General features: G+C 34.5%; 1 protein-coding gene across 11 annotated transcripts in view; it reads right to left on the reverse strand.

Annotated features, from left to right (window-relative positions):
* Positions 1-2,808: 2,808 nt before the first annotated feature.
* LOC125275640 overlaps positions 2,809-14,558 on the reverse strand; it is a 130,035-nt gene continuing 118,285 nt past the window's right edge. For 2 of the 11 annotated variants that reach the window (XM_048202760.1, XM_048202753.1), the window contains 5 exons: positions 8,633-8,866; positions 7,703-7,867; positions 7,381-7,488; positions 6,282-6,359; positions 2,809-3,935 (listed from right to left, as the gene is read on the reverse strand). In XM_048202760.1, coding sequence (XP_048058717.1) covers positions 3,763-3,935; positions 6,282-6,359; positions 7,381-7,488; positions 7,703-7,867; positions 8,633-8,866 — 758 coding nt within the window. In that variant the 3' untranslated portion in view covers positions 2,809-3,762. Of the gene's footprint in view, positions 3,936-6,281; positions 6,360-7,380; positions 7,489-7,702; positions 7,868-8,632; positions 8,867-13,144; positions 13,518-14,558 lie in introns of those variants that run through there. The other 9 variants (XM_048202761.1, XM_048202751.1, XM_048202764.1 and 6 more) reach the window with 7 other exon arrangements.

The raw sequence follows: 14,558 nt of genomic DNA on the forward strand, positions 1-14,558 counted from the left end.
TGGATCAAACTAGTTTAATATTAAGGGGAGTATACACTAACAGCATAAATTTAAAGTCAAGTCAATTTTTTATATTGTGCTTTTCAAAATACACATTTCAAAGCAAAATTAAGCAAAAATCTTAATTTTAATGTTTATAATATCTTCATGTTTATGTCATTTAATATAGTTAGATTTTGCGATGATACAAGCAATCAAGCAGTTGAGATTTGCTATACAGTATATTTTGTTTTATGTGAGTTTACTGTACACTGGATACATTTTATATCCAAAAATTTAAAAAACTATATATGACTATAAGTGAACTTGCACCTACATGTCAACTAGCTTTAGTATTAGTAGACTGTTAGGAGTAGGGTTCGGATTAGGAGAATAAGTTGCATGTACTTGAGAAGTAAACGCCAACTCACACCTCACAGAAAAACACCAAACATGTTTGTTAGCTTTTGTCGGGTTATGTGTTTTAGCCCTGTCAGCTTCTGTTGCCATTGGTCAGGGTTTGTTTTCACCCACGTAAACCTGTTCAGTCAGCATTTGGTGGTTTCTGTTGGGGCTTGAGTTACTTTTCATAAAATTCTAACTCCAACGGCCAACTTGTTTGTTGGCGTCTGTCTGGGCGGTGTGAACTGGCCTTTACAGTCAGCTATAGTCAACAGAATGTCTGCTTTCAAGAAGATTGACTTCTGTAGTAGAAAAAAATACTATGGAAGTCAATGGCTACCGTCAACTGTCTGGTTACCGACATTCTTCAAAATATTCTCTTTTGTGTTCAACAAGAAAGAAACTACATGAGGAACATGAAGAAAGGAACAACATGAGGGTGAATAAATTCATTTTCATTTTTGGGTGAACTGTTTCTTTAACTCCCTGAGGTCTGAAATCGCGCCGGCGCATTTTGCAGGATTTTTTTCACATTGAAAAAAAATACTCCGTCATTTCTTGTCATAAAGACATAAGTAATATATCAACTGAAACTATAGAATGTCTTCTTTTATTTGTGTACACTCAGAGTAAAAACACAATGTTGTGCTTTTTGTAAAATAAAGAAAACTAACATGATGCGTGATCTCTCCTCTCCCTCTGAATGAAGTCCAATCTGATAGTTCTCAGAAAATGAACTGTAACTTATGAATACTAATGACAAAAAAAAAAAAAATGACACTTGCAAGTCAAATCGAAAACAAACATTCTGTGTTTATGTAATCTGTATGAAAAGAGAGCCATGTCAGAAGTCCGTGATTCAGCTCATTATCCACTAATGCGGCCACACCCACAGAATGAGCGCTATTCAGAGGCAAATTCAGAGGCAATACATGCATTCATCGTCTCAATCGTGTATTTATTGTCTTGAAAAGTGTTTATTTGGATGTTAAAGCCTGGTTAGCGATCTGTAGAAGACATGCCGTTAGTTCCTAGTTCCTTTTCTTCTTTATATGAATTTGTGGCCTAAGGGTGTACAGAGAGCGCCCTCCGGCTGCAAGTATGAATTGAAAACACAGTATCCAGCACTCATAGTGATGACAATAAATATTACTTCTCAGTATAGAAAACTGACATAAATATATGAGAATCCATCAATATTTCTCCAAATGTGCATGCTTTTAAGCTAAAAGCCTATATGAAATGCCATAGAAGTAACATAATTGTTCAGACACTTTGCATCACAGAAATACATTATATTTTAAAGAATATAATAGAATACCATTATTTTAAATTGTAATAATATTTCACAGTATTGCTGTTTATGATGAGCTGAGACATTATTACAGAGGGTTTTCTTTCACAGCCTACCTGACTGAAAGGCCTCATTAATATGCAAGTCATTTCAGGTCATTATTATGTGATTCTTTTGTCTTCTCAGGTGTAAATGGCCCATTATTCATGCAGATTCACGCCTCCACGCATACTGTATTTCTTGACGAAAAGTGTCTTACAAAAACTAAATCAATATATTGTTTTATATGAAGGAGTAGGCAGCATAATTTTTACATAATTCTGAAGCAAAAACTCTAGTCTACAACCTCCAATACCCAAAAGTCTTGTGAACACAGATTTAATATACTTTTTTTGGCCATATTTCAGTGACTTAAGTTTTTTGTTTTTTCAATAACCACGCATAAACATTATTCCTTCAAAAATACAAACATGTACATACATGTTCCTCACATATTATTGTAGCCTAGTTTGTGCTGAATACAGTGTAATGACACTTTTGTCATTTATATGTTTATGAACAACTGAAAAAAGCACAAATGTCAGGGCATGTCAAAACTTCTCCAAGCCCCAAATCAGCCTCAGACTCCAGAGGGTTAAGAAGACAGTCTACTAATACTCTAATGAGAGGTAGTTGACATGTAGTGCAACATTACTTATAGTCAGCAGAATGTGTTACCTCAAATAAATTAACATTTTTAATCAATTTTCAAAGCTGTTGCAAAGATGCAACAAAGTTGTCTGCATTTACATTTCTGCCTTTGGAAGATGCTTTTATCCAAAGCGACTTACTGTGCATTCAAGCTATTAAGTTTTTATCTGGGAATTGAACCCTTGACCAGCTTAGCTGTAAGAAACTAACAGAGTCTACTACTAACCAACACTACTGTATGTAGTGACTGTATGTGACTATTTAACACTCAGTCAGTGTGACCTCTACTCTGCTCTCTGTATTTGAGGTACTATTGGATGTATATTATGATTGTTGTGTTTTTTTTTTCCATTTAGTATTAGTTGGGGGATATTGTCTCATCTCCTTTGTACATGCCTCCACCCTTTTTAATAATATTGAGGACCGCAATGGAAGTTGTGATATGGATTGGGATATTTGTTATTTTATTGTGCATTTTTGGTAAAAAAATCATATCAAATTATACTTCAACTCACCCCAGATGGGCAAATGCGGATGTTTGACATGCTTTAAACCCCTAAAAACTCTCTCATATCGCAGATCATATCTCTTCAATTAATGCTCTTCATTTAATGTTTCCTTTTGCCATTATACAGTCACAGCACAATTCATGAGGCACTTAAAACAGAAGTGGTAGTCTGATGGAAAATAACACATTTGGTTTCCTCTTTTTTTCCCTTCAGCTTGGTTACTCAACATCTCAGTTTAACCACACACATCGGTTAAAACTCACACTCTTTTCCAGCTGACAGGGGACATTCTCAGAAATAGTAATGTAACATAATGTAACATAAATGGTTAACATTCTAGCAAAGTTATGAACAAACATTCGTCCAGTAACTTTAATAGTTCAAAGTCATCTGGTGTTTAATAATGTTTCAAAATATTAGCACAAAAACATTATTTACACCTCATTCATGGATCGTTTTTTTCTGAAACGTCTAACGTTTTTTAAATGTTACTACTTGTTTCAGAATGTTTAGAGAACATTCAAAAGCAACATTCCAATAATGTTTGCATAATGATGAAATGGAATGTTCCCTTAACGTTTGCCTAACCAAGAAAAACATTTTAAAACATTAAAAACTTTTGGACGTTTAGAGTACATTCAGAAATAGGAACATCGGCAAAACATACTTAGAATATGTTTTGTTAGCTGGGATAGTCCATAACATGACATAATATCAACATACAATACCACCATTAACATGAATGATCATCATGTCAAACAAAAGAATTTACAAAAACGTTTTTCCGATACTCCATATGAATATGTTTTATATAAATCGTAAAACTCCCAAAGTGAACATAAATGAACAAGGACTTTTAATTTAATTTACACAACTTTTCTTTTGAAACTACCGTCTCTGTACCTGAGAGTACACACACTCCTCCTTAGGATCCTGGAGAGCGTTTGAGCAGTTTGGAGTGAACGTAACTTCTCCGTATTGAACCTCTTCCTCCTTCTTCTCCTTCCGCTTTGTCTGCGGCCTGACCGCAGCGTATTCAACATCAGCAGCCGGGAGAGATTCTGCAGACACAGAACAGAAATGATGACAGGACAAGACTGTTAGTCTACTGGGAATAACAGCAACATTACACTGTAAACCCTAACTCTCACTTAAATGGTTTGAGTAGGTCAAACGTAAATTGAACAAATTAGTTCAGTTAAATGAACTGTTATGAGTATTTAGAACTTTCTTTTTCTTTTGAGTTCACAGCACTGACATATTTCAAGTAAACTGAACTGTTTCATTGTTTTGAGTTGTATGAACTCATTTCTTTTTCATTTAGACTACCTTAAGTTTAACTGAAACTGGGCTGGGATTTCTATTTCCCAGCATGCTTTGCCCATGGCACTCGAAAAGTTAAGTATTATATAATGTTTTTTGTGCAAGATTAATGGTAAGGGAGATTTAATACCGATTAATGTTTTGTTATGCTAATTTAGAAGAGTTTCTGTTAATGTGGGTTTTTGGAGAGTTACCATCATGGTGACAAGTGGTGCATGTTGCTTGGTTTGAGAGCAGGTAAGTTACATGTTTTAAGTTGCTGTACTTCATGCTATTACCATGCCATTAGCAAAATTAGCAAGTTAGCATTTTTTGAATTTTCTTATTAGGGTTTACAGTGAAATAAATAACTCATTTGATTTACTAGAACGCAAAATAAAAGTGAATTAAATTATTTTATGTTAATTGCTATCAAAGTGTATGAGTTAGCTAACTCAGTACTTGAAGTTAGGAGCAATTAACATGCATGAGTTCTACAAACTCAAAACTTGATTGTTCTGCTTATTTAAAATAGGGAACATCATGAGTTAGCTCAACTTATTCAGGTTCACAGTGTACCAAAACTGCAAACTGACAAATGCTTTTCACTAGTGAAACTGTTTTACTGTGAAAGTAGCAAAAACAGAACAAATGATGAACAAATTAATGCTGTGCAACATATTTAAAAAAAAAAAAAGAGAGAGAGAGAGAGAAAGAAAGTGAACGTTCAACTACTCACTACTCTACAGAACAATTACCTTATTTACTAATTTGTATGAGATTCATCTTCTTTAATGGAAGTCTAAACTTTTGCACTTATTTTACAATCCACAACCAAAACTTTCCATTGCAGTTTACAAATTATAATCTTTGAAAACAACAAATTTATGCTCTTGACCTGTCCTTTTCTTTTACTTGATATAATACAATTGAAATTAAACTTAAAGGATTAGTTCTCTATCAAATGAAAATGACCCCAAGCTTTACTCACCCTCAAGCCATCCTAGGTGTATATGACTTTCTTCTTTCTGATGAACACAATCAGAGTTATATTAGTAAATATCCTGATGCATCTGAGCTTTATAATGGCAATGAGCGGGATCGACAAGTATGAGCTGAAGAAAGTGTCTCCATCCACATCCATCCATCATAAACATACTCCACATGGCTCCAAGGGGTTAATAAAGGCCTTCTGAAGCGAAGTGATGCATTTGTGTAAAAAAAAAAAAAAAATCCATAAAGTAAAATATTTAGCTTCCGCCATACCGCCTTCCATATTCAACTTACGAAGAAAGTGTAAAACTCTCGCACTACGTTCTACATCTTCCCTATTCAACTTACAGAAAAAGCTTAACTGATGTGACGCCAGTTTACATTTTCTTAATAACTTGAATACGGAAGGCGGTCTGGTGGAAGCTCAATATTTTACTTCATAACTTGTTAAATATGGATATTTTTCTTACACAAACTCATCGCTTCGCTTCAGAAGGTCTTTATTAACCCCCTGGAGCCATGTGGAGTACGTGGATGGATGTAGATGGATGCACTTTTTTCAGCTCATACTCGTCGATCCTCGCTTCACTGCCATTATAAAGCTTGGATGCGTCAGGATATTTATTAATATTTCTCAGATTGTGTTCATCAGAAAGAAGAAAGTCATATAGACATAGGATAGCTTGAGGGTGAGTAAAGCTTGAGGTAATTTTCATTTGAAAGTGAACTAATCTTTAAACTTTAAAATGTAACAATTCATGTAATAAAAAGTGTTGAATGGTTAAGCTTGACTGATGTAGTCAACACTGCAATTTAAGTTTTTCCATCATCTTGTAGAAAGAGTCAATTGTCCATTTTTGAAACCAACCAATAAACTACTTTTTACATTATCTTTTTTTTTAGTCTAAAAATGGGTGATGACACAGAGCAATCTTCAATGACAAGAAGGATTTCATTTACATTGAGTGAAAGAATCTTAAGTGTTAGGCAGCATCACTAATTCAATGACTGAGACTAATAAAACACAAGCTGATAGATTCTTGTGTGGTATTTGTTTGTATATGATGTAGTTATAGTGAGTTTCTCTTATCTGTAACTGATTACGCTCTTACCTGATTTGTTCTTTTCACTCTTTTTGTGTTTGTCGTGAGAGATCTGAGCATACACGAGCTCCGTATCTCCAGCAGGGGCTGAAGAGAAAAACTGAGATTAGCAACAGATAGACTCCAATCTGTTTTTTCAATCATTAAAGGTTTTTGACACCACATCAACAAAAAGGTGTGAACAGAATCTTCTCCAGCCATAGATTTATTGGACCTGATTCATAAAACTTTCATTAATATATGAGTAAATTCATTGTAATTTACATGTAAAATGTACTACTATCCTATAAACTCTCCTCTGGATTCACAGACTTTATAGTTAAAACATAAATGTTAATGAATTCCAAGCTTTCATAAACAGGGCATGCATTCACAATTAGCAATTTATTTTCACATTTAACTAATTGGTTGATTTAACTAATAACTTATTTGTTATTATATATTTTACTATGCAAAATGGTTTTGTCACATTGCAGCATCATTGGTTTGCACAAAAAAAACCAAAACAAATGTTTGGATGTTTTACACACTTTTTATACATTGAAAGCTGGTGTAAATCTTTTCATACCAACTTACAATGTGAAAGTACAAACTTTCATAAGTACAAAAATTTATGTCAGAAAAGCCTTGAGTGATTTACAAAAATAATTCTGCTTGTGCATTATCAATGAGGCCCAATGACTTTAACCTTGCTATGCATATCATGATGCATATGAGTAAAATTGATGGTCAAAAATCATTGTTGAGTCAAATACTCAGGTTTAAACTCAAGCTTCTTCTTTCTACATATTCATGAGGCTTGTGGAACAATATTGTTCTAATTTTGAACTAATTTGCGTTTTTTTTTCATGACTCACCTGACAAAGTTTGTCACACCTCCACTAAAACTGGCTCAGATCATCTTCACCACACCTGTAATGTTTCTACTTCTGGCCTTTGGACCAATTGTCTTTGCAAATCTATGCAGCATATATAAATTATATGCCACAAATCTTCTCAGCATTTTGAGGTATATTTACCAATGTGTTTGGCTCTGTAATTGCTGCTTGCATTTGCAGCTACAGCATTACATTTTAACCTAGTGATTAAAGATTCAAAATGAACTGACCTGGTGTCGACTGGAGCTGTTTCCTCTTGTAAAAGTGACATGCGGTGATGAAGAGCAGAATCAGGATCAGCGAAACACAGCCCAAAGCAATCAGAGACATTTGTATTACTGTGGACGAAAGAAGCACAAGGTCATTTAAAACAAACTCCAAAAATGCTTCTACAGGTTCATTCAAATCAACTGCAACAGCAACAAGAACAACAACTAAATGTAGTTAATATCAAAGTAAAAATCATTTTAGCTACAGAAAAGCCTGTGGCCCTCTCATTGCCATCATTATTATTAGGGTAATTTATAGTATTTGTTGTAGCTCAACACTCACTCTTCGATAAAGGGAAAGCTTCAAGACTCTGAGTGGGGGTGGAGGTTTGATTCGTACCAGATGGTGAGAAACTCGTACCATGATTTGGTGGCTGTGTGCTATTGGTCTGTGCGCTACTGGTCACTGTAGAGGTCAAACTAGAGGTCACAGCTGCAGTAGTTGATCCTGTAATAAAACATCACTGCAGAATCACCTGCATTCTTTCTCTGAACCAATTAACTTAAACCCTGTCAACACAAATGACTGCAGAGATTATTAATCATTTTGAAGAATCATTGGTCAATTAAGAGAATCAATTGGTCTCAATCTAGGAAAACCTTTCAAGGGCACATCCAGGTCACATTTCACTTCAAAATTAAAAGCAAAACTGTAAATAGTAAGTAATATTTTGCTAAATAGCATTTACCTCCAAATCCCATCTCTGATGAGGAAAATGCAAAACAACAAAACAATATATCATTACTGTAAAGCAAAAACGTAACTATAATAATTATTATATAATGTATATAAATAATTGTAACTAATATAACATTTATAAAAATATATATTATGAAATTGTAACATATACAATGGTAGTTTTTATCTGTCTTTAAATTATGCTAAATAAAATCATAATTTTACACTTAAGTAAACATTTATCAGATGCAATCGCAAAAATAAGGATCAAATAACAGTTATCATTGTGAATAATTGCGTTTACAAAAAAACATCTGGAAGATTAGAAAAAAGAAATTCAGGGAGTGTATTATGATGTCACAATGCAAAAAACATCCTCATTTTCTTCATACAAAATATAATTTCTTTGATTTTGGGGTGAAATGTGACTGACATGTTCTTGACAGGTTTGGTGAGATTCACTCATCTGCATCACTCTTGTTGCTGTTGCTGTTGTTTAGCAAATATGTGGACATTCATGTATTAAAATCTCACCAGGACATTGTGTTACACTAATGTTCTTCTGTCTGTCACTGACGTGGTTCTTCACACTGCAGATGATGTTTCCAACAGTTTCCTCATTCAGCTCAATGGTGGGGTTTCCATCCATCAGTGATTCTCCATTCAGAGTCCAGCTGTAGATGAGCTGATCCCCGTCAGAGGAGCAGGACACTGACTTCATCCCACTGGAGGAGCAGCTGATTGACACATTCACTGAGCCAATAGGAGCTGGAGGGAGGGACACATGACAGTACAGTCACACAACTCTTTATGTCACCAGAGTCATTTTCAAGACATTTTTTTAAACATATTTATTGTTGAGATGATATCTGGACATTACTGCAGCATAGGTTAGTCATGTGACAACAATGTAGCAAATTACTGTTTGGAATGATTTCACATACTACTTTTAAACAGTAGTCTTTTGAATAAATAACAATAATTAATAATCTTCACAAAGATTCAACTGATTATCTGTATGAGATCTTTGGAGATCATGTGATTGCAATGAGTCTGATGAGAGAGTTACTGTACCTTCAACATTCACTTGAAGATATAAAGGTTTTTCTGTGCCGTCTGAGCTCTCGAGTTTTAAAGTGTAATTCCCCGAATCTGCTCTTCTCACACGGTTTATTATCAGAGTCCCATTAATGACTGTCACTTCAGTTCTGTTACTAAAAAGATCACATTCCCTTATCTTGTCATTCACTACTCTACAATCTCGACCATCTGAGTTGTTGTTTATTCTCTTTTGTATCTTCAGTCTATATTCACTAGTGTCCACCATCTTCAGATTGAGTTTGTGTCCCAGAGCTGCATAACAGGGATCTTTCTGATTAAAACTGCAGTTAAACTCCAGACCTGAAGAACAAAACACACACACACTAAAATATCAACATCTATATAAATATTTCTCTCATCATGAGCTAAAATCAGACACAAAATACACAAATATTCACAAAATTTAAGTTCAACAGGAGAAATGTATCAGAAACTTGTTTTGACTCTTGATCCGATCTCACTGAAGCAACTGACCTCAGTTCATCTGAAGTAATGCTCATCTGCATCATGAACACAAATGCTCAACTCTTTTCTCTAAAACAGTTTCCTTTTTGTCTCTTCCTGTCCTAATTACTGAGCATAACCATATTATTGAATAGTGTAATAAAAAAAAGTTAAAATAAAATGATTTGTATGCCCTCAGTCAAAAAGCAAATTTTGATTTTTATTAAATTTATCTATCATGATTTCACTGTCTACATAGTTATTTAAAAATGCTTTATACATGTAAACATGATGTTCTGATAATAGAGAGTTTGTCTTTGTCCTGCACTTTCTGTTCAGAAACTGTGACATTTCCCTCTTTTTCAATAATGTCTTGATCGTTATGACATCAGATTTAATGGAGAGACATCATTTGATAAATCCCCTCCCCCATAATGTAAAACAAATAAATAAATAAATAAATAAATAAGAAGAATACATACATAAATATGTTTGCAAAATATTAAACGTTGTAGCACAATGGACACTAAGAAAGAAACAATTATTCTCTAATATTATAAAATACACACTGTTAAGAAGATCAGATACACTAGACTATTACTGGACAGATTTAACTTGGTTCAGTGTGTAATACAAAATACATGTTAAAGTAAAAGTTTGTATGCCTTCAGTCAAAAAGCAAAGTCTAAAGTTTGATCATGCTGTCACTGTCTACATAGTTTGTCGTTTCTAAAATGCTTTATTAATGTTAATAAAGTGACATTCTGGCAGAATTTGTCTTTGTTTGTCTGGGACTTTCTGTTCAATCAGACATTTCTCTCTTTTATAATAATGACTTAATCTTTATGACATCACATTTAACAAAGAATTAACAAATAAATAAATAAATGTCAAACTTTTTAGCCCAATGAACACTAAGAAAGAAACACTTCCTCTCACATTTTGTTAATACTCATCAAACACACATTATAAATAAGATCAGAAACACTAAGTCTAGATCACTGCAGACTGTTAACACTCTTAATGTAATATTACAGTGTTTTTATCTCAGAGATTCATGTGATTGAACATCATGATCAGTTTGAGCTGAAAGTTGACTCACATGCAGCAGTTTGCAGCAGCAGCAGCATCAGTCCAAAGATGAGCATCATTTCTCTAAAGTCCAGTTTCCAGAAGAGCCCAATCCCAGCAGAAGAGTGTGGATGAAGCTTCAGATGGAGACATGAGTGTCTGTTCTTCAGTCCGTCTGTGTTCTGGCTCTCATGAAGCTCCTCACGGTGAGACTCAATCTGGACTGAACCATGAGGAAATATCTGACCACTTCACTGAGAAAAGAGGAAGTTCCCTCATATGGGGGAAGGAACATGATGTTAGTTTGCACTAAAAATACACCTAAAAAAGACAGTGAAACTAAGAGAAAAGTCTTAAAAGAAGTAACAGTTTCAGGTACATTTCCTACAAAAGTGCTAATCTTATTTGAAGCAACAAGAGGAAAGGACTTGTTTACAAATGAGGTGAAATAAATTATGCAAACTTCTACTTTTTTTTTTTTTTTTTTTTTTTTTTGAAAATTCAGAGTCGAATAAAACGGGGTCTGTCTTTGTTGTATTGATGAAATGCTTTAGACCAGAGATTCTCAAACCTGTCCTGGAGTACCACCAGCCTTGCACATTTTGTATGTCTCCGCCTATATGACACCCATTTCAGATCTTGCGGTCTCTACTAATAGACATACAAAGACATACAAAACGTGCAAGGCTGGTGGTACTCCAAGACAGGTTTGAGAATCACTGCTTTAGACTGTTTCATTGAGAGTTAAAGCAGAATAAGGCCTACATGTGACTGTTCCAGCAGCTGTTTGTGATCTTCCTCTCGTTGAGTGAGTGTGTGATGATGTTTTAGTGTTTCATGTCTGTAGAGAGAGAATGAAGAGATGATTCTGACCTTCAGCCCGTCTGGACTCAATCTTCTGTTTACTGGACCTGAGACTCATGAGACGCGTTGAGTTCTGGAGCTGCTCAGAGCTCATAGAGAGCGACACCTGCAGGAGGAAACTACAACTACAGCTGCACTCATTTCAGCACGACCTGCTTTTTGAGTTTAATTATTTTTCATTTATTCACTTTTTATCTAGCTGCATTACGAAAAAAGTGTATTTAATCATTCATCTATTAGAAAAAACCCCCAGAATATTCATTAATAAATCTATCTTTGACAGAGCTCATAAAAGTAACACTATTCTAATTCTTTATCTCAATTCACTACAGTAAGCCTAAAAAAATCTATTTTGTGGAAATTAATTGCTTACGTCATATCCGTAAACACAGAAGTATTGCGTTGGATTTTAACTAATCAAAACTAGCTTCATGGATAACTTCGAGGGAATAATCTACAGCGACAGATATAATACATAGTAGTAGATTATGACAATTTGATATAGACCGATTCCTCAAACCCTCAGATTGATCTGTACAGAAGAGCGAAACACAACTGACTTCAAACTACTCCACATGACATGCAGTTTTCTGTTTCACACACAGATGGAGATAGAGAGGCTCAAGCTCTGTAGTGCAGTTTTAAATCGGTCAAATAAAATATAAAAATTAAGTCTATAATGTGTTTAATTGTCAAATACAGACACTTTCCTGATTATTAGTGACATCTGCAGGAGGAAACAAGAGTTACAGCTGGACTCATGTACTAAAATTAATTGAATTATTTCATAACTTTAGAAATTTCAGATGTTTAAATTTGATAAATGTGCACTTTCTGTTAATTAAAATGAAAATTATATTAAATAAACTTCAAAAAAAAAAAAAAAAAAAAAAACAAGCTTGCATTTTATGACTGTAAAAAGTTTAATTTCAAATCATTTTATTTTCATTTAACTCAATGCCAAAAGTTCATCTTAATTTCTTACACAGATTAAATTTACTGTTCTTAAAGAATATTTAATAATATTCTAGAGTGACAAAGATTTTGTAAAGATAAAAGCATGAATGTGGCTAAACATGTTAAACATCATCAAAAAAATAAATAAATAAAATAAAAAAAGCAAATTCAAGCAAAAGTTTAAAAGCACGAAGAGCAAAACAGCAGACACCACAAAACACACGCAGATCAAGAGGAACAGTTTTGAATTCAAGCTTTCTCAACTCAAGCTGAAAACTTTTCACAATACATGTTGTTTCAAAGCAGCTTTACAGAAAATCATTGTTTTAATGTTACAATTGAGGAAATATTCTGTTATCAGCCAGAGATGAGTGTGTCACAGTAATATACAGCTATAATTTAGTACATGTTCGTTAGTTAACTTCATGTTTTCAGTGAAGCAGACACAGCGTTCATGTTAGGCAGAAATTACAACTTGTGCTCTAAATGATTACAATAAAAGGATAATATTAAAATATTATAGGATAATATCTGAAAGTTTTGCATGTCGATCCAAAGTTGCCGTCATCTGAAATCTTTACAATTGTTCGCCTGAAAACATCGTAGAAACAGGAAAGCAGAAGGAGAGGATTTCTCATAGATGTGATGAGATCTGCTGCTGCTCTCATGAATCTTCTGCTGTGTGTTCATGTCCTTCTCTAAATCTTCTCATTCTCACTTTTTGATCTTCCTGTTTCTTTCCTAAAAGCATCACATTATCATCATCTTCACACTCTTAATATTGTCATGTAGTGGTTCTTCACACTGCAGATGATGTTTCCATCAGTTTCCTCATTCAGCTCAATGGTGGTGTTTCCATCCATCAGTGATTCTCCATTCAGAGTCCAGCTGTAGATGAGCTGATCCCCGTCAGAGGAGCAGGACACTGACTTCATCCCACTGGAGGAGCAGCTGATTGACACTTCCACTGAGCCAATAGGAGCTGGAGGGAGGGACACATGACAGTACAGTCACACAACTCATTATGTCACCGGAGTCAATTTCGAGACATTTTTAAACACATTTATTGCTGAGATGATATCTGGACATTACTGAATTATACATGAAGCATAGGATAGTGAAGGGACAACAATGTAGCAAATTACTGTTTGAAATTGTTAATAATTTCTTATTTCTTGGGCTTCACTTTTCAACTTTGTACTTGTGTAATATTTTCTTGGAAATCTTTTTCCGTTATGTTATGTGCACACCATGGACGCGCCAGACAAAACAAGAAATAGTCCTTGCTACGCACAAATACCCGCTACGCACAACTGACAGGTCCAGATTTTAGAGTGATACTCTTCAGAACCGAGAAGTTGATGTTTTGCTTTCAAAAGATTAGCTTGTGCGTGGCTACAAGGAAACAATTCACTTATTTGGATTTGGCCAAAACCATGCTGTTGCTGAAACTTCCAGTGTAACAGAGACTCAACCTGAGTGGAAGTTTTAATTTCTAAAATTCCCTGAGGTGTGGGCAAAAGACAAATATAAAAATTATGTTTCTTTGAATATGCATGTCATCTCTGGCAAAGCCTTAAACTGGGCTAGAATAAAGATATAGTAAAGTCTGATGTTACAAATTTATGAAAATGCACATGTCCTGAATGCCTCAGAGTCTCTCTCTCTCATTCAAAATCAGCAATCAGAACCTGTGTCATGAAAGGTAACACGCTATTTATAGTAAAGCACAGTGTTTACATTTTTGACTAGTTTATTCTATGACCAGTAATTTTTGTCTAATCATAGTCTCCACCATGTTACAGGGCCGATTACTCCAGTTACAGGTGTAGAAGAACATTACACTAAATGGACAGTTGTGATTACTAAATTCACTGAGTATAATCTCAGCATTTGCTATGTTTCTGCTTTGAAGATTTCTGATGGATTTTAGTGATTAAATACTGCTGTAATTAACCTGTCCAACACTATCAGGCAGGCAAGTGGCTCTGGTGGCTCTTGAATGAACCTTCTCTAAGCTCCA

This window comes from Megalobrama amblycephala, linkage group LG9, assembly GCF_018812025.1.
Source record: "Megalobrama amblycephala isolate DHTTF-2021 linkage group LG9, ASM1881202v1, whole genome shotgun sequence".
Taxonomy (NCBI): Eukaryota; Metazoa; Chordata; class Actinopteri; order Cypriniformes; family Xenocyprididae; genus Megalobrama; species Megalobrama amblycephala.